The 20,949-nt window shown below is 45.8% G+C and overlaps 1 protein-coding gene across 1 annotated transcript in view; it reads right to left on the reverse strand.

Annotated features, from left to right (window-relative positions):
* Positions 1–20,949, reverse strand: part of WNK4 (WNK lysine deficient protein kinase 4) — a 443,184-nt gene that overhangs the window by 90,884 nt on the left and 331,351 nt on the right. The window contains exons 7-8 of the mRNA XM_030220935.1: positions 15,302–15,521; positions 7,185–7,539 (exon numbers count right to left, since the gene is read on the reverse strand). Coding sequence (XP_030076795.1) covers positions 7,185–7,539; positions 15,302–15,521 — 575 coding nt within the window. The remainder of the gene's footprint in view (positions 1–7,184; positions 7,540–15,301; positions 15,522–20,949) is intronic.

Raw genomic sequence — 20,949 nt, forward strand, 5'->3', positions numbered from 1 at the left:
TCACAGTGCATGCGTGGACTGGTATTTCCAATTTTCTTGAGGAAGTCAATAGGAAACTCAAAAGTACAAATCCATGCATGCACCGGCAGCCAAACCGGGACTTGATCAGCCTGTTTGGTCGTCATAAGGTGAGGTGGCAATTCTGAGTGCAGCCACATAGATAAATGAAAGGGTGTGTAGTCAGAGGCATGACTAGTTGGTTCCCACATCTGTGTCAGGATCCGGGGAGGCTTCGTGACTTATGAGCAGGATGCCCTTAGGACTGGAACAGCTGCAAGAACAGGACCTTTACCCAGAGCACAACTTAGAATTAAAAGGTTTTCTGACCTACAAAATAATGAATGGTCTGAGTCTGAGCCTGGCACAGTCCATGATGGGATTGCATGATTAGGGTTACCATACGTCCGGTTTTACCTGGAAATGTCCTCTTTTTGAGGACATGGCCAGGCATCCAGACGGGTTTTGCCAGCCTGCCCGTTTGTCCACATTTGCCTCCTTTACTTTATTCTAGTGCCCTCGTGGTCTAGTGACCTCTTCAGGGCAGGAAAGAGGCCCCTCTTTCCTGCCCGGCACGGCTGCAGACTGTTTTGCTCCCAGCGCTGCTTCAAAATGGCTGCCAAAAGTTCAAGCAGCTGCTTCGCTTGACTTCCACAGTACTCTTGCAAGATCACTGCTTGAACTCTCGGCAGCCATTTTGAATCAGCGCCGGGAGCAAGACAGGTCTACAGCTGCCCAGGAGGAAAGAGGCGGCTTTCCTGCCCCGAAGAGGCCACCAGACCACCAGGGAACTACAATAATGTACAGGAGGGGAGGGGAGAGCTAGTGAATGAATGGAGTCATGTGGGTGGAGGGAGGCTGAAAAATTGGGGAAAGGATATACATGTGGGGAGAGAGAGGGAATCTGGCTTTGTTTGGGAGGGTCAAAGTCACAGAGGGTGGGGCAGGGGTGTGACAGGGCATGTGTCCTGTTTTTCCTTAGGGCAAATATGGTAACCCTATGCATGATGGCCACAGATGAGGGGGAGGGGGCTTCCAGCTTAACAGCAAAACTTACCATTATATTCATTTTTAGCTACTATTTATCCAAACAGATACAGAGCACATTGGTAGATGGTAGAATATGAGGCTGCTGGGGGGGGGGGGGGGGGGGTTCAGGATGAAGCAAATAAAATTTTCATGTTTTCTGTGGTATATCTTGTAAAGGTTGAATCCATCTTGCTTTTATCAACAAATGAACTGTCATGCTTTTTTTTTTTCCTGGAACTGACATCCCATGTACACTCTGCAAACCCTATGTCAATATTTAGGATTTCCATAGGCCAGGGGTTCCATCTTAAGTTGTGAGATAAGATTTCACATCTTTTGCTATTTCTGAGAGAATGGTAGGACAAGGTGGATGGGTGTGGGTGACGTGGAGGGGCATTTTCAAAAGGAACGTCCAAGTTCCAATTTGGACGTCCTTGCAAAACGGTGAAATCCAGGGGCGGGGAAACCCGTATTTTCAAAACAAGATGGACGTCCATCTTTCATTTCGAAAATGCCGCCAGGGATGTCCAAATCCTTAAATTTGGGCGTCCCAAGATTTGGACGTCCCTAGACATGGACATTTCTGACTTTCGGCGATTTTCGAAACCAAAGACGTCTATGACAAAAACTTCCAAATCCAAGCCATTTGGTCGTGGGAGGAGCCATCATTTGTAGTGCCCTGGTCCCCCTGACATGCCAGTACACCAACCAGGCACCCTAGGGGGCACTGCAGTGGACTTCATAATATGCTCCCAGGAACATAGCTCCTAGCTACCTTACCTTGTGTGCTGAGCCCCCCAAAACCCACTACCCACAATTGTACACTACTACCATAGCGCTTACGGGTGAAGGGGGGCACCTATATATGGGTACAGTGGGTTTGTAGTGGGTTTTGGAGAGCTTGCTGTTTCCTCCACAAATGTAACAGGTATGGGCCTGGATCCGCCTGTCTGAAGTACACTGCAGTACCCACTAAAATTGCTCCAGGGACCTGCATATTGCTGTCATGGACCTGAGTATGACATCTGAGGCTGGCATACAGGCTGGCACAACGTATTTTAAAGATGTTTTTTTGAGGGTTGGAGGACCACTGGGGGAGTAACGGGAGGTCATCCCCGATTCTCTCCGATGGTCATCTGGTCATTTCGGGCACCTTTTTGTGCCTTATTCGTAATAAAAACACGTTCGGATGAAAGATGTCCTTGTTTTATTCGATTATGGGTCAAAGACGTCCAAGTGTTAGGCACACCCAAGTCCCGCCTTCGCTACACCTCCGCCACACCCCCTTGAACTTTGGACGTCCTTGCGAAGGACTTCTGCTAGACACTTCCAAAATCGGGTTTCAATTATATCGATTTGGACTAGAGAGTTGCACGGGGACAGAAATCCTACCCATCCCCACCCGTCCCTGCTGGAATCTTACCCGTCCCCACCCATCCCCGCTGGAATCTTACCCGTCCCCACCCATCCCCGCAAAAATTAAAACCATCCCAACCCGTCCCCACCAGAATTTAACCCATCCCCACCCATCCCCGTAAGAATTTAATAGTACATAAAAGAAAGTTCCAGTCAGCTCCCTTTCTGGATTTGAGCCACAGCACTGTAGGCAAGGAAGGAATGGAAGTTGGAACTTGGAACACTCTGGTGCGCACATGTAAGATTTGTCTCTGATTCACTGGCAGTGTGTGCTGAGAGGCCGCCACATGCACGCGCCAGTAGGTCAGGTGACATCTGATTCTCGTGCCTGTGTCAGAGCTGAGGTCTGTGCACCAGCCTGGGAGCAAAGAGGATTAATAGTAACATAGTAAGTGACAGCAAATAGACCTGAACGGTCCATCCACTCTGCCCAATAGTCACACTCATGATCAATTCATCATTAAATCAACGAGTGTGATATTATATACTTGATTATGGTCTTTCTTTCGTGTTTCTGGAACAAAGACCACAGGAGTCTATCTGGCCCCATCCTTATGTTCCAACTGCTGGAGTTGCCATCGAAGCCCACTCCAGCCTATTCATGTTCTCATTTGTGGGACACAGACCGTAAAAGTCTATCCAGCACTGTCCTTATGTTCCAGCCACTGAAGTTGCTGTCTAAGCCCTTTCCAGCCCATCCTACACCAGATTGCCATGTATGAGACACAGACCATACAAGTCTGCCAGGTATCAGCTCTAGTTCATCACAGCCAGAGTCACCATCTAAGTGTCACTTGACATATCCACACACACATGCAGCCATTTAAGGTTAGCTTTTATATAACTTCCATTTTCTAATTAGAGATCCTCTGTGTTCATCCCACGCCTTTTTGAATTCCGTCATCATTTGTGACTCTACCACCTCCTTAATGGAAGACTTTCCACATTTATGCTGTTAAAGCAAGGAAGAAGAGGAGGAAGAGACAGCACTCAAATAAATGGGTATTCTGTAGATGAGAGGCTGGTGCAGGTGCAGCTTACACTTCCACGGGAAGCCCACAGAACTGGTTCCATCCCCGCGGGAACCCCGCAGGAATTGCCTCCGTCCCCGCGGGAACCCCGCAGAAGTGCTTCCATCCCCGCGGGAACCCCGCAGGAACTGCCTCCGTCCCTGCGGGAATCCCGCGGGTTCCGCGGGATTCCCGCGGGGACGGAAGCCGTGCAGCTCTCTAATTTGGACGTCCCTGGGAGAAGGATGTCCATCTTCCGTTTTATGTCGAAAGATGGACGTCCTTCTCTTTCAAAAATGAGCCCGATAGTAACATAGTAAATGACGGCAGATAAAGACCTCTACGGTCCATCCAGTCTGCTCAACAAGATAAACTCATTTACGTGGTATGTGATACTTTATCACATACAAAGCAACACAGCATAACCAATGATCATACTGGACAATCTACTATCCTCATTCCCCTCGACCCCATAACGCCTGATTCACATCTACCTCATTTGACCTTAACATAACTTTGTATTTGTTATCAACAGTATTGGCAACTGCCTCTACGGTACTATGTAAGCCACATTGAGCCTGCAAATAAGTGGGAAAATGTGGGGTACAAATGTAACAAATAAATTTATTTGTATACCCAAGTTTGATTTGTCCTTGCCTTTCTCAGGGCACAGACTGTAGAAGTCTGCCCAGCACTGTTCTTGTACTAAGTTCTGAAGCTAATGTCGAAGCCCCTTAAAACTGACACTCCAGCCCATCCCTAGTCATGATCAGGGCATAGTCCATAGAAGTCTGCCCAGCTCCCATTTTGTTTCCCAATTATCGGTGTCCCAATTACCGGGTGTAGGTTGGGATAGGGGCAGCTCTATCTTATAAAACACAAGCTGTTCCAGTCTTGGCTTTTGCCGTCATTACATGCCCCGTTTTGCTATTTCAGGAGACAAGAATATGCTCGTATTGTTATATTGGGATGCTTTCACATTGGGTGGAAGCTACCATAATACGACGCCTGTTGCAGGCAATTAGCCAAAACACGGGCCATGATGGGTCCTTCAATAAATCTTGCTTCCTCTGGTCTGAAGCTCCGCTGTCCCTTCTTATCCCATCTGGGCCCACTACACTACATTTTTTTCTGAAATTATGGATGAAACATAAATACAGAGTTGGGGGGCAGCTAAGGACCACAGAGTCCATCCAGCCTCCACCCTCCTGGTGCAGTACTGTAGACCCCAGTTGACCTTGGCTTTCCCTTCACTTGTTTTTTTTGCAACTAAGGATCCTCTGTGCTTCTCTCAGGCTTTATAGACCATTCTGTCCCTCCCCCCACCTCCGCCGAGAGCTGCTCGATACATACAACCGCTTTGATCTATCTCTTAACTAGACAGCATAGAAAATCTTTTAATCAACATAATAAACAAGAACACCATCCTCACTGTCATAAAAGGTCATAAATATAAGGCAAGAAACTATCTCTGACTACACCTCCCAAATTGCAAAAAAGTGATCTACAAAACTGTCCACTCTGCAGACTTCACTGACCTAGGAACCAAACGGTGGAACTCGGTAAGAAATATACAAGAATATACTAGATTCCGCAAAATCCTCAAATCGTTCCTATTCAAACAAACCCTCACAAAGAACAATCATATCTCAAACAATTAATTAATTATTAACTGAATTAGTTATTACTCTATTTACCATTAACCTTCTCTTTGCTCCATGTACAATTTCTCATTCATAATAGATTTTCTAAATGTTAAAACTTCTATAGTTACCCCAGTATGTTTATGATACTGTACTGTAAAATTGGATTCTTGCAACAAATTACTTTCTTATGCATTATTCTTATGTATCCTGTACTGTTTATTGAACTCAAACTTGTTTGGGATAATGTGGGATATAAATGTTACAAATAAATACATAAATGTAACAGATTCTAGTGTTACTCCTAAGCTTAGCCCTTTGGAGTTTCACTGTACATAGAAATGTCCAAGCCAAGAGGATAATTTTATAACCGGTAAAATGCAGGAAAAGCACCGATTTGAAAAGAGAAGGTGCACAGATCTCTGCTTAAACATGTGACCAGCAGCATAATCAGAAAGCATTTCTATCTTTCAAGTACACACTTAAGCTAGACCTGGGGAAAGCCCCTACTTAATCCTGGGGGGAAGTAACATGGAAACTATTTACTCTTTGGGATTTTCTTAGGTACTTGTGTCCTAGATTGTCCAGTGTGTTCGAAACAGGATACTGAGTTCAACAGACCTTTGGACTGATCCAGTATGGGACTTAGACATAGATGATGCTGGTATCACTCACCTCCATGCTACCTTCTCATGCGCTTTATACAACATATAATGGCAGATATTTTAAAACCTTTTGGTTTCAGGATGGGAAGAGATGGCTTCTACATTTACTAGGGCCACTTACTTTCAACAAACAGGTCTTCCATCTTAAGTAGAGAGGTGTGGTAGCTGTGTTAGTCCACTCTTAAAGGTTATCAATAGAAATCAAACAAAATAAAACATGGAAAAGAAAATAAGATGATACTTTTTTTATTGGACATAACTTAATACATTTCTTGATTAGCTTTCGAAGGTTGCCCTTCTTCGTCAGATCGGAAATAAGCAAATGTGTAAACTATCTGCCAACACATTTGCATATTTCCGATCTGACGAAGAAGGGCAACCTTCAAAAGCTAATCAAGAAATGTATTAAGTTATGTCCAATAAAAAAGGTATCATCTTATTTTCTTTTCCATGTTTTATTTTGTTTGATTTCTATTGATAACAAACAGGTCAAAATGAAAGCCGCAGAAGCGGAATACTGCAGTCCACTACATATAAAAATCCTCGCCAAAAGAGTAGTGAGACCGGCAAGGCTCTTCCAAACACAACAGGAGGATGGAAAATCAGATAGAAATACTTTATTCTGGTAATACCCAACACGGCAGCGTGTTTCGGGAAAGTGCCTGCCTCAAGGGTCTTGATATTAATTGCCAAGGAGAAATGGTGATTCTGAAAAAGAAGTGATCACTGCATTTCACTTTTCATTTTGGTGTCTTTTTCAAGACAGCAAATGTTTTAAACATACAAGCAGTACACATTGGCAATTAATATCAAGACCCCTGAGGCAGGCACTTTGCCGAAACACGGTGCCGTGTTGGGTATTACCAGAATAAAGCATTTCTATCTGATTTTCCGTCCTCCTGTTGCTTTTGGAAGAGCCTTTCTGGTCTCACTATTCTTTTGGCGAGGATTTTTATATGTAGTGGACCACAGTCTTCCGCTTCTGTGACTTTCATTTTGACCTATTTGTTTTGCCATTTGTATATCCAGTGGGGCAAAACTAGAACGGCCTCTACCTGCCTCTGATAACCTGGAAACAGCTGCTATCTCTACATTCTGCCAAACTCGTACAGCTTTTCCATGGTACCACAGATGTAATGTGAAAAACAAAACTGCATAAGCTAAATCCAATGAGGAATTTGGAAACATACAGTATTTGATGCCAGAATTACAATCCATGAAAATGTTTCCTCCCTCTCAGTCCTTACTATGTAGAATGACCTGGTTTTGCCTCACTGCAGGCAGGAAGATGTAGTCCTGGCTTCCTGATTGATTTGAGAAAAGCAGGACTACATCTCCCTACACACAATGGGGCAAAACGGGACTGCCTCAGATTGTCTCCCGTGATCTGGAGAATGCAGTGCACAGACAAGCCTCATGCTTACAGGTTGCCGAGCAGTAACTGGTGTGCCTGAAGGGGAAGTGCTGGTGCTGATCCGCCTCTGGTTCTTCCGGTTCCGGAAGGTAGCTGCCACTGAACATGGAGTCAGCTGAGCTAGGGGTAGCAGGGACGGACTGGGCCAGAGGCAAGGTTTCGCTGGTGGGTGGGCTCTGCCCCTGTGGGGATCGCAGCTCTTCCAGAAGTTTCCAGATGTTCTGCTGCTTCTCTTCCTCTCTCTTCTTCAGCTCCTCATGGGCACGCTTCAGCTTCTCCCGCTTCCTTTTGATGGCCACAACCCGGTCGCGGATGGTCTTAGCCACCAGTTTGTAATCTGCATCATATATGAAGCCCAGAACCACCTGCAAACACACATATAGGAAACATATGTCAAAGCTAGTACCCCTGAACCTACCCAACCTGAGGAACAGGTTGTGCAGCATCAATTTAGAGACATAACCAGTGTCAAATCCAATCCACTCCAGATCTAATATCTTCAACTCCAATTAAACTTGAAGATTTCAGTTTACCACACAATACAGAAAGATGAGTCAAACTTTGTCTTATCCCACCTCTTACCATATTCTACTGTACTAAAGACCCAACACCCCATTCAACTGGAATATTTTTATCCTGTCAGTACGTTTTTTCTAGCAAAAACGGTGCCAGTACTCAAATGCTAGGCCATCCTTCAGGGGTGGGGTGATCACTGAGGTACCCACCTCACAATAGCCAGGCCCCCTGCAACCAGTCATAGAATCTATGATAGGGCAGAATTGGTGGGTAGAGCCTGAGCTCTTTCATTAAAACTTGGGGTCCATGGGTCAATTTTAGCAGACAATGGAAAAGGTGCCGGTACTCAGTACCCCCAAGTACTCCCTTCAAAAGAAGTCCTAATCCTAGTTGAATTATATATCTTCTCTCGCCCTTCCAGTTAGCTTCATCCAATGGGTTTATCTCGTGATTATTTACTTGGGAAAAAGCTGCCAGTACTTATGCACAGTCAACCTTAAAATGGGGGGGGGGGGGGGGGGGGGGGGTAACCGGGGCTTTTTTTCAGTTCGTATGGTGGATGCAGCCATGTAATCCAAAATAGCTCTGCCTGGAAGGTGGGTGTTTGTGAAACTGAGGGTCACGGGTTTGAAGCTGGCTGGTATACCAATGGGAAAAAAAAGAAAGCTGTGATATTTTGAGTAAGTAACGTAAGGGGGTAGCTAGGACACTTTTGGAAGGCAGGAAAAAAGGCGATGGTACTCTGGTTGAAAATAAAAGCCCTGGGTTTAGCCAGATACAGTAACAATAAAACCCAGTAACTGAATGCAAGTCACGTAACCAGGGCTTTTTTTGAGGGGGTACTTGGGGGTACTGAGTACCGGCACCTTTTCTGTTGTCTGCTAAAATTAACTCATGGTCCCCAAGTTTTAATGAAAGAGCTCAGGCTCTACACAACAATTCTGCCTAGTCATAGATTCTGTGACTGGTTGCAGGGGGCCTGGCTATTGTGGGGTGGGACCGTAAGTGATCACCCCACCCTTAAAGAATGGCCTAATATTTGAGTACCGGCACCTTTTTCACTAGAAAAAATGCACTGCACGTAACCCTCCATTGCCCTAGGTACAAATAAGTACCTGTATATAATATGTAAGCCGCATTGAACCTGCTATGAGTGGGAAAGCGCGGGGTACAAGTGTAACAAAAATAAATAAAATAAATGGTGTATTGGCAAGAATGAATGCTGTGGCTAATTTTCTGAGATTTTGCACTGATTTTTGGAATGGTAGCAGAGCCTAACATTCAAATGCCTGATGTAGAATTCCCCTGAAATTTCTAAAATGCTCTACTACCATTCCAAACATTTGGTGCAGAAAAATGTTCTAACGGATGCAAGGCGAGTAACGGTAGATCTGCATGAAAACACAAGCACTCAGTGGTTGTCTGGTGTAGATGGACCGTCCTTCCTTTTCATCGTTCATCTTGATCAATCTCCCAACACAACCGTTCAGCCTCAACTGCTGTGTTCTCACAACACCCCTCAATGCTACAGTTTCTGGAGCCCCTGGAGTGACTCCCTTAATGCTTCCAGTATGAACAGCAAGTTTGCAGCTCTACGAAGTGGCCAGAATTCAACATCTGGATCGTGCGTGCAGATGTGGTGCATTGGTAGCTGCAGAGGATAGTGAATTCCAGTTGGGTTAACTGGTGTAAGGAGCAAAACAAGGTAAAAGTTAAAAGCAGGATTAAGGCATTCCTTCGTGGAATTCCTCTCAAGGTTGCTGGCATTAAAATATCACACGCCAGCATCTAAACAGAAGCAAACCGTAGCAAGGGGGCGTGTCACACTAAGCCAAAGAAGCAACAAATGCTAAGAGAAAACATTACTGTAAAGTACATTCAAACTGAAGCTTATGTCACCACATTTCCTGCTTGTGACCGGCAGGATGAATGCAATAATTCTCTTTGGCACCCTTCCATAGGGGGAGGGGTTAATGGTAGAGATCACTGTCGATATTCAAAGCTGGGACGGCTAAAGAGGGTCACCAGTTATGAAGGAGTGGTAAAGAAAGCAAGAGATTATTTGGGGGTCTATAGCAACAGAACAGGAAGGAACCTAGGCAGATTGGAGGCGTAGCCTGGTGGTTAGCAAAGTGGGCAGAGAACCTGGGGATGTAGGTTTAATTCCCACAGTGGCTCCTTGTGATCCTGGAGAAGTTACTTAACCCTCCAATGTCCCAGGTATAAAATGTATATTGTGAGCCCACTAAGAAGAGAGAAAGTACCTGCATATAATATATGTAAACTGCTTTAGTTATACCATAGAAAGGCAGTATATCAAATATATGACCCTTTGGGTAGATATAATACAGTATTTATAGTCCGCCAATGCCCAACAAAGTTGGTTCAAAGCGGATGCCGGGTAAAATGGGAGAGACTATTATAAAGAACAAAATTACAGAGCATATTCAAAAGCATGGATTAATGAGACAAAGTGAACATGGATTTAGTGAAGGGAAATCTTGCCTCACCAATCTACTACATTTCTTTGAAGGGGTGAACAAACATGTGGATAAAGGGGAGGCGGCTGATATTATTTATCTGGATTTCCAGAAGGCGTTTGACAAAGTACCTCATGAAAGACTCCAGAGGAAATTGGAGAGGAAATTGGAGAGTCATGGGATAGGAGGTAGTGTTCTATTGTGGATTAAAAACTGGTTAAAGAATAGAAAACAGAGAGTAGGCTTAAATGGTCAGTATTATCAATGGAGAAGAGTAGTTAGTGGGGTTCTCCAGGGGTCTGTGCTAGAGACAGGAGTAACTAAGTGAGGTAATTAAATTTGCTGACATCATAAAGTTATTCAAAGTCGTTAAATCACGGGAGGATTGTGGAAAATTACAAGAGGACCTGACGAGACTGGGCATCTAAATGGCTAAGCTTCGAAGGAAGGGAACCCCAGAAGCTTAGCCGGCGGTGGGAGGCAGGGCTGGTGGTTGGGAGGTGGGGATAGTGCTGGGCAGACTTATACGGTCTGTGCTAGAGCAGGTGGTGGGTGGCGGGGTGGGTGGTTAGGAGGTGGGGATAGTGCTGGGATGACTTATACGGTCTGTGCCCTGAAAAAGACAGGTACAAATCAAGGTAAGGTATACACAAAAAATGACACATGTGAGTTTATCTTGTTGGGCAGACTGGGTGGACCGTGTAGGTCTTTTTCTGCCATCATCTACTATGTTACTATGTTTAATGTGAGCAAGTGCAAAGTGATGCATGTGGGAAAGAGGAACCCAAATTATAGCTACATCATGCAAGGCTCCACGTTAGGAGTCATGGACCAAGAAAAGGATCTAGGTGTCGTCGTTGATGATACGCTGAAACCTTCCGCTCAGTGTGCTCCTGCAGCTAAGAAAGCAAATAGAATGTTAGGTATTATTAGGAAAGGAATGGAAAACAAAAATGAGGATGTTATAAATGCCTTTGTATCACTCCATGGTGCGACCGCATCTTGAATATTGTGGTCAATTCTGGTCGCCACATCTCAAAAATGATATAGTGGAATTAGAAAAGGCGCAGAGAAGGGCGACGAAAATGATAAATGGGATGGGACGACTTCCCTATGAGGAAAGGCTGAAGCGTCTATGGCTCTTCAGCTTGGAGAACTGAGGGGAGATATGATAGAGGTCTATAAAATAATGAGCGGAGTAGAACGGGTAGTCGTGACGTGTCTGTTTACGCTTTCCAAAAATACTAGGACTAGGGGGCATGCGATAAAGCTACAATTATATAGTAAATTTAAAACGAATCAAAGAAAATGTTTCTTCACTCAACTTTGGAATTCGTTGCCAGAGAATATGGTAAAGGTTTGGACAGCTTCCTAAAGGAAAAGTCCATAGACCATTATTAAAATGGACTTGGGGAAAATCCACTGCTTATTTCTTGGATAAGCAGCATAAAATGTTTTGTACTTTTTTGGGATCTTGCCAGGTATTTGTGCCCTGGACTGGCCACTGTTGGAAACAGGATGCTGGGTTTGATGGACCTTTGGTTCGTCCCAGTATGGCAATACGTATGTACTTATGTAGATGGGGAAGACTCTCAGAACGAGAACCCACAAACTTCCTTCTATCAGGTTCTGGTGAGTTTAAGGTGCAATGAAGATGCCGTTAAATTACTACTTATCATTTCTATAGCACTACTAGACGTACGCAGCTATCCATATAGGGCCAGATTCTGTAAATGACGTCCAAAGATAGTCAACAAAATTATAAGTGCTAAGATAGTGTTTTAGCTTAGCGTGCATTTAGGAATAGATTCTATATATCACGCCTAAAAAAACTGGCACCTAAACAAAATATTCCTAGACGTATTTTATAAAATATGCCTAAATTTAGGTGTACTTTACAGAATAAGCTTAAATTTCTGCGCAGTTTACAGAATATGCCGAGCACCTGTCCGTGCAACTAAATTTATTCGCAGGCAGTTACGCTAAATAAAACTTAGTGTAAATGCTGACACCTTAATTTCGCGCGGACCAGGTGTTTTCGATAACCACTCATGTAGATTTTAGAAAAGCCCATGACCCGCCCATTCCACACCCGCTTTCCAACTATGAGACTTAGAATTTACGCGCATCACGTTATAGAATACACTTAAGACAGTTCTGCACGTAAATTCTAATTAATATCAATCAGTGTCAATAATAATTGCTTGTTAAGTGGCAATTATGGGCACCAATTGGCTTGTTAGCTAATTAGGTTGCGCACGCAAATCCAAAATATGACCGGATTTGCACGCGCAACTTAAGCTAAGCTATACAGAATCCCGGGGTTAGTGTGTAACTTTGGGCATGAGCATTTATGCCACTGAAGCAGCTGCTGGTAGCTGGATAAGTGACATTGACTATCGGACAATCTACTGTTTGGCAGCTCAGTCTCTCTCAGTGGAGTAGCTACATGGGGCCACAGGGGCCTGGGCCCCTGTAGATTTGTCCCTGGACCCCCATGCCGATGACCCTGTCGACCCCCCTTACCGCTGCCGGCGGCTACCTTTGCTGGCGGGGGACCCCAACCCCCGCCATCCAAGGTCCTCTTCTTCCGGTGCAAAGCTTTGTTCTGTTTCTGCGAGTCTGACGTCCTGCACGTACAACATGCAGGACGTCAGACTCACAGAAACAGAACGAAGCCTTGCGCCGGAAAATGACCTTGGCTGGCGGGGGTTGGGGTCCCCCGCAAGGAAAGGTAGGAGACGGCGGCGGCAGGGAGAATTGGCGACGGGAGGGGGGTCGGCAATGGCGGGGGGGGGGGGGGAGTAAAATGTGCCCCCTCACCTCGGGCTCTGGACCCCCCTCCCGCCGAAGTCTGGATACGCACCTCGTCTCTCTAGCCTGTGGTTGGCTGCCACCTCCAGGGTGCAGAATCATCGTCCCCCCCTTGGCGTATCACCTCGAAACCCCCCCCCCCCCCACGGGTGCATTGCTCTTATCTCCTGGGGTGTTGGGAGCAGCCACGTGGCTGTCAGCTCCGCTGGTTCCCTGCTTCCTCTGCCCCGGAACAGGAAGTAACATCAGAGAGAGCAGGGAACTGGCGGAGCAGACAGCCGCACGGCTGCTCCCTGCACCCCCCCCCCCTGCAGCGTGCACCCTGGGCGGACCGCCCCTACCCCCACCACTCCTCCCTCGGTACGACACTGCTACTATGTGCTGGCGGCAGCATGTGCCTCCACGTTCTCCTGGCTGAAGGCACTGTTTCTCATGTGGGCATTCGGGGTGTTCAGAGTCTGGGCTCTTTCATTAATACTTGGGGACCACAGATAAGTTTTAGCAGACAATAAAAAAAGGTGCTCTCTTAGACTTCCCTGGCTGGCATCCTGATTGTTGCAGCTGTCCAGGTCTTGCCGCGTCCTAGTAAGTGGAGCTGATGCTTCAGCCATCGTGCTGTGCCTTGACGTCTGCAGTTTGTATTTATATAGTGGGCTCTCAAACCTGATTGGTTGGGGTTTGAGGCGGGTGGTTTCCTCAGGAAAAGACAAACTGCAGACCTCACAGCATACTCTTGATGGCTAAAACGCTGTTCCCAATTACTCAGGTGTGGCAAGACTCAGACAACCATAATAGAAAAGGTGTCTGTACCACTGAATCCCCCCAGAAAAAAATCCCTGTTTACACGTGCTCTCAAGCAAATGTACATGTCCACACCTGCATTCGACACATGATTTCTAGTACATTTGCTAGTATTTTACACACACATTGGTGACCAGGTATCTGTATAAAATAACGCCTAGGTGTGTGTTTGTCTGGCCTCTTCACCTAGGCAACTTGTTATAAATGTAACCCCCTGGTTTGTGATGTGGTCTAGGCGGCTGCTAGTCACTGTCCAAGATGATGGGATGAAGGGTACACAAAGAATGTATTTGTTTAGGACTACTACTACTACTACTACTACTTGACATTTCTGAAGCGCTACTAGGGTTACGCAGCACTGTACAATTTAACATAGAAGGACAGTCCCTGCTCAAAGGAGCTTACAATCTAAAGGACAAATGTACAGTCGGTCAAATTGGGGCAGTCTAGATTTCCTGAAAGGTATAAAGGTTAGGTGCCGAAAGCAACATTGAAGAGGTGGACTTTGAGCAAGGATTTGAAGATGGGTAGGGAGGGGGCTTGGCGTAAGGGCTCAGGAAGTTTATTCCAAGCATAGGGTGAGGCGAGGCAGAATGAGCGGAGCCTGGAGTTGGCGGTGGTGGAGAAGGGTACCGAGAGGGATTTGTCCTGTGAGCGGAGGTTACGGGCGGGAACATAAGGGGAAATGAGGGTAGAGAGGTAATGAGGGGCTGCAGACTGAGTGCATTTGTAGGTAAGAAGGAGAAGCTTGAACTGTATGCGGTATCTGATTGGAAGCTAGTGAAGTGACCTGAGAAGAGGGGTGATATGAGTATATCGGTTCAGGGATTCAGGAATATCCTGTCAGGCAGCATCAGACTTATAGCTCTATGAAATAACGTAGTCCACATCAGTTGTCAACTTGAACCAAAAGCAAAATTTTTAGGGCTGCACGTTAATTAATACACGATTAATGTGTTAATCATTAAGCACGATTAAAATGATTAATCACGATTGATGGTTCACCACCCGCCCGGTTTGCCATCTTTTGCTGCTTCCCTTCCCCCCCCCCCCCCCCCCCCCACCAGTTTACCTTGTCAGTCGTCTTGCAGTAAATGTTCACCCTGCAGTGGCCGGCAGCTTATTGAAATGCTGCCTCGGCCCACACTGGACCTTTTCTTCTGTCCCATCCCGCCCCCTTCTGACACAACTCCCTATTTTCAGAAAGGGGTACCTTTTAAATTTCTCCCAATGTTACATAAGATTACCCGCCACATGTTGGAATTACCTGGGATCTCAAGCAAGACAGTGATTCCACTGGAGACCCTGGAGATGAATACATGAGGAGCAGATATTTCAGAGGTTGTGACCACTGAGGTCTACTGAGGTAAATGACTTATGAACGATATACTTAAAAGGGTCATATCAATGAAGTCTCTGGAGATAGGTGGTTAGGTGACTTTCTTCTTGTGAACACAAACTGAAATTTTTATCATCCCAGGACAAAAATGGGCCTGCTGCGAACACTGCCACTCACCATCTCATGAGCCACCTCCTCGGCCACGTCCTTGTAGAGTTCAAAAAGGAACTCAATGGCGTTGTTGTCCTTGTACTTCCCATGAAGCTTTTTGGTGTCATCCATGCGCAGCCACAGTTTGAGGCCAGGCTTGACACCATCATCTTCTTCAGCCAGTTCCACGTGGACTCCCGTGTCCTCCTGAAAAAACGTGTGCTCCAAGAGGTCCTGGATTGTGTACCTAGGGGACATGATAAGACATCAACAGCAGCACAGTAACAGTTGACATTTCTATCATGCCCTTTCCATGAAGAGCTTATAATTTAAGCTTAAAGGGAATTGCTGGAAAGGTGAATTAAATCTTCATCTCTCTGTCCTAAACAGAATACCATACTGGCAACCCAGTGATATCTGTAGACATTCAGATATAGTTAAAACTAAGGTAACTGGGCCAGCCCAATGGGAGTGCTGTGCACTGTTGTGTGGAAGTCCCTGATTCAATTACTGAGCCTGGATTCTATTCCTTGAATCAGATTAGGCCTCAGGATGCCATGGAAGCAATGTTCACAGCCGCCAAGAGCAGGGTGTCTATGTCATTGTGCAACAGTGACATCTATGGGCTACCACAAGGGTATGTTTGTGGCAGATTCCATAGAGGTCTACACTTCATGCTTCTTAGTCGGAGAAGTGTTGAGATAATGGCTGGGCTAGATGTGAGGGCATTAAGTTTGTTAAGGTCAGAGACAAAAGGGCCGATATTCAGACCACAGGAGTTTGCCAGGCTGCCTCCTGCGTTTGATGGTGAAACCGGAAATTCAATGCCGGGAAGTACCCGGCGACCGGCATTGAATTTCTGGAGGGTTTTGGCCACTATGCACATAGCCACTTCATCCTGGAATCCCTTCTTATCTGGCCTCCCTAGTCATCACATATAACCCTCTCGAGCCCTGCGCTCTGCTTCTGATCATTGTCTCACTATTCCCTCTGTTTCTTGGTCACACCTTAAGTCCACCCGACAGTCAGCTTTCCTTTTTACTGCTCCCTCACTATGGAATGCTCTTACCACCTCTCTCCACTCTGAACAATCCTATCAAGAGTTCAGGGCCTTGATAAAACCTCAACTCTTTCCCAGGCTTTCAGGCCTTGCCGATGCACTGTATAACTGAATGGGTAGTATTTCTCTCCTCTTGCTGTCCTCTTTTCTGCTTTCCTGTAATTGGCTGCAGTTCCTTTCGTAATCTCCTTGCTTATTTATTTATTTATTTATTTGGATTTATTTACCGCCTTTTTGAAGACATTCATCCAAGGCGGTGTACAACAAGATCAATCTGGATATAGGCAACAGATAATATCAAGAGAAAAAAATAGTCAAATAACAGTACATATTGGGGGAAAGTCAATATATGGCGCCAAGTGTAGGGGATACTTTCATGACAAATTTTCATTGTGAAAAAAACGTTCTAAGTTGCAAGACACCAAAACAGGTCAGAAACTGCAAATATGTTATACGATAGCGCCTAACTGCTTCCATGCAGATCTGCAAAGGGAGCGTGGCCATGGGAAGGGCATGGGCGGGGCCAAAGGGTGTTCCCTTAAAATGCGCACAGTGTTGCAGAATTCGAGAGATACGCACTCAACTTGTGCGCCAGGATTTGCACCTGGTGTAACACTTCGAGCCCACAGTTTAGCGTGAATCCCAGCGCTAGGTGCTATTCTTTAAAGGGCATTGATCCTGGAATGCCTGCTATAAAAGATGGTTCAGTGCGGACTTTTTCACCACCGAATTTTGAGCGCCATTTATAGAATTTTCCCCATTATGGCCTAGTATTCTACTTACAATGTTGGTACAATACACAATAAAACATCTTAATAGCTAGAGTAGGTTGTAAGCCTCACCCTATGCTTGGAACAACATTCCTGAGCCCTTACGCCAAGCCCCCTCCCTGCCCGTCTTCAAGTCTTTGCTTAAAGCCCACCTCTTCAATGCTGCGTTCGGCACCTAACCCTTACCGTTCAGTGAATCCAGACTGCCCCAATTTGACTGCCCCTATTGGACCGACCGTTCACTTGTCTATTAGATTGTAAGCTCTTTGAGCAGGGACTGTCTCTCTTTGTTAAATTGTACAGCGCTGCGTAACCCTAGTAGTGCTCTAGAAATGTTAAGTAGTAGTAGTAGTAGTAAGCGAAGGTGGAGCATATAGAGAGATAACACAGAGTAACAGGAATTAGAGAATAAGGGGATTAACAAAGTTTTAGCTATGTTAGCCACTTTGATTGCCAAGTTTGAAGTGCAGTATATCAAATTCCTAATACACATAAACATTTATGTTCTGCTTCCTTTTCTTTGTGAAATCTCAAAACAATGACAAACCTCTTGTTTCTGCTATGATTTGACCCATAACTGTCCTGTTTTAGTCAAGGTCAAACATAACAGCAGCTAAAATCTTTTCCTTTGTTACTTCAGATACAATTATTTTAAAATTGTAAATCAATGTAAATGAGTATTTAAGTTGGCTTGGTTGGAAATACAAAAGAATATCCATTCTGGGTCAGACCAATGGTCCATCTAGCCCAGTATCCTGCTTCCAACAGTGGCCAATCCAGGTCACAAGTACTGGAAGAAATCCAAAGACTAGCAAGATTGTACTCTTGTGGTTCTCCTGTAATATGCTGTTTCAAAGCACATGTCCAGCTTTCTGTGCCTTATGAGGCTCTTTCTATTAGTTTGCCTTGTTCTCTAAGCATGCTGGGAAAGTTGCCCCCCCCCCCCCCCCCATCTCTCTCCATCAGCAAAGTTGCCAGGTGGGCGGTTTTACCGCCCAATTGGGCAGGTTTTTGCCAGTGGCGGCGGGAAAATATCGCCAGCCGCGGGATGCGGTTTTTTGGGCGGTTTTCCAGTCGCCGCTGTGCGACTTCGGCGGTTTTTTCCAAGGCTTCTATTGGTCCAATTCGGTCCAATAGAAGCTTTTCCGGGGCTTCTATTGGTCCAAATTGGACCAATAGAAGCCTTTCAGGGGCGGGGTTGACGTCAGAGATGATGTAGGAGGCGGGGCTAGTGACGTGGGAGGTGGGGTTAGTGACGTGGGGCGGGGTTCGGTGATGCGGGAGACGTGGATTGGCTACGGGCGGGTTTACAGCTCGTTTGGGGCTCGTTCCCAGCTGGCAACCCTGTCCATCAGGTCTGTAAAGTTAGTCTGCAGTATGTTCTCTCTGAATTGAAACTGCCTATGCTGTATTCTTGCTGCATGATCCCTTCAAGCCATTGTGATTCCATCAAGATTTCATCAATGTAAAAGTACAGACAGCATTAGCCCACCTCTTTAACATTGCTTTTGACTCGTAACCACTCGCCTCCACCTACCCTCCTCTCCTCCTTCCTGTACACATTAATTGATTTGATTTGCTTACTTTATTTTTTGTCTATTAGATTGTAAGCTCTTTGAGCAGGGACTGTCTTTCTTCTATGTTTGTGCAGCGCTGTGTATGCCTTGTAGCGCTATAGAAATGCTAAATAGTAGTGGTAGTAGTAGCATGTTGCTGAAACCTCCCAGCTTCTCTTGAATGGTGAGAGAGCTGGTTGAGAACAGACTCCCAGTTTCCAAGACAAAACTCTTGTGCAGAATATTTGAACTGTAAGTTACTTTCCTTGTTTGAATACTGCATTAAAGATGCTGCATTAAAATACTGTTTCAAGAGTTCTGAGTCTTCTGAAAGTGATGCTCTATACTCTGGTTTAAATGGTCTGTCAAGCATAGGGTTACCATATGTCTGGTTTTACCCGGACATGTCTTCTTTTTGAAGACATGGCCGGACAACCGGGCGGGTATGCCAGCCTGCCTGTTTGTCCGGATTTGCGGATGAATGGGCAGGCTGGCGGACAGGTGGGCATCCTATCCTCCCCTCCCCTTAGTGCAGGGGTGTAGCCAGACTTCAGCAGGAGGAGGGTCCAGAGCCCGAGGTGAGGGGGCACATTTTAGCCCCCCCCCCCCGGCACCGCCAACCCCCCTTCACCATTGTTGACCCCCCTCCCCCGCCGCCACCACCACCACCAACTTTGACGACCCCTGCCAACGACCCTCTCAACCCCCCTGCTGCCGACGACCCTCTCAACCCCCCTCCCGCCACCAACCCTACTACTACTACTACTACTATTTAGCATTTCTATAGCGCTACAAGGCATACGCAGCGCTGCACAAACATAGAAGAAAGACAGTCCCTGCTCAAAGAGCTTACAATCTAATAGACAAAAAATAAATAAAGAAAGCAAATCAAATCAATTAATGTGAACGGGAAGGAAGAGAGGAGGGTAGGTGGAGGCGAGTGGTTACAAGTGGTTACGAGTCAAAAGCAATGTTAAAGAGGTGGGCTTTCAGTCTAGATTTAAAGGTGGCCAAGGATGGGGCAAGACGTAGGGGCTCAGGAAGTTTATTCCAGGCGTAGGGTGCAGCGAGACAGAAGGCGCGAAGTCTGGAGTTGGCAGTAGTGGAGAAGGGAACAGATAAGAAGGATTTATCCATGGAGCGGAGTGCACGGGAAGGGGTGTAGGGAAGGACGAGTGTGGAGAGATACTGGGGAGCAGCAGAGTGAATACATTTATAGGTTAGTAGAAGAAGTTTGAACAGGATGCGAAAATGGATAGAGAGCCAGTGAAGGGTCTTGAGGAGAGGGGTAGTATGAGTAAAGCGACCCTGGCGGAAGATGAGACGGGCAGCAGAGTTTTGAACCGACTGGAGAGGGGAGAGGTGACTAAGTGGGAGGCCAGCAAGAAGCAGATTGCAGTAGTCTAAACGAGAGGTGACAAGGGTGTGGATGAGGGTTTTGGTAGAGTGCTCGGAAAGAAAGGGGCGGATTTTACGGATGTTGTAAAGAGTAGTAAATCACCGGGACCTGATGGTATTCATCCCAGAGTATTAATAGAACTAAAAAATGAACTTGCGGAGCTACTGTTAGAAATATGCAATCTGTCCCTAAAATCGAGTGTAGTACCGGAAGACTGGAGGGTAGCCAATGTTACTCCGATTTTTAAGAAGGGTTCCAGAGGAGATCCGGGAAATTATAGACCGGTGAGTCTGACGTCGGTGCCGGGCAAGATGGTGGAGGCTATTATTAAGAATAAAATTGCAGAGCATATACAAAAACATGGACTGATGAGACAAAGTCAGCACGGATTTAGTGAAGGGAAGTCTTGCCTCACCAATCTAATGCATTTTTTTGAGGGGGTAAGCAAACATGTGGACAATGGGGAGCCGGTTGATATTGTATATCTGGATTTTCAGAAGGCGTTTGACAAAGTGCCGCACGAAAGACTCCTGAAGAAATTGCAGAGTCATGGAATCGGAGGTAGGGTATTATTATGGATTAAGAACTGGTTGAAAGATAGGAAGCAGAGAGTAGGATTGCGTGGCCAGTATTCTCAGTGGAGGAGGGTAGTTAGTGGGGTCCCGCAGGGGTCTGTGCTGGGTCCGTTGCTTTTTAATGTATTTATAAATGACCTAGAGATGGGAATAACTAGTGAGGTAATTAAATTCGCCGATGACACAAAATTATTCAGGGTCGTCAAGTCGCAGGAGGAATGTGAACGATAACAGGAGGACCTTGCGAGACTGGGAGAATGGGCGTGCAAGTGGCAGATGAAGTTCAATGTTGACAAATGCAAAGTGATGCATGTG

Source organism: Microcaecilia unicolor, chromosome 12, assembly GCF_901765095.1.
Source record: "Microcaecilia unicolor chromosome 12, aMicUni1.1, whole genome shotgun sequence".
Classification (NCBI taxonomy): domain Eukaryota; kingdom Metazoa; phylum Chordata; class Amphibia; order Gymnophiona; family Siphonopidae; genus Microcaecilia; species Microcaecilia unicolor.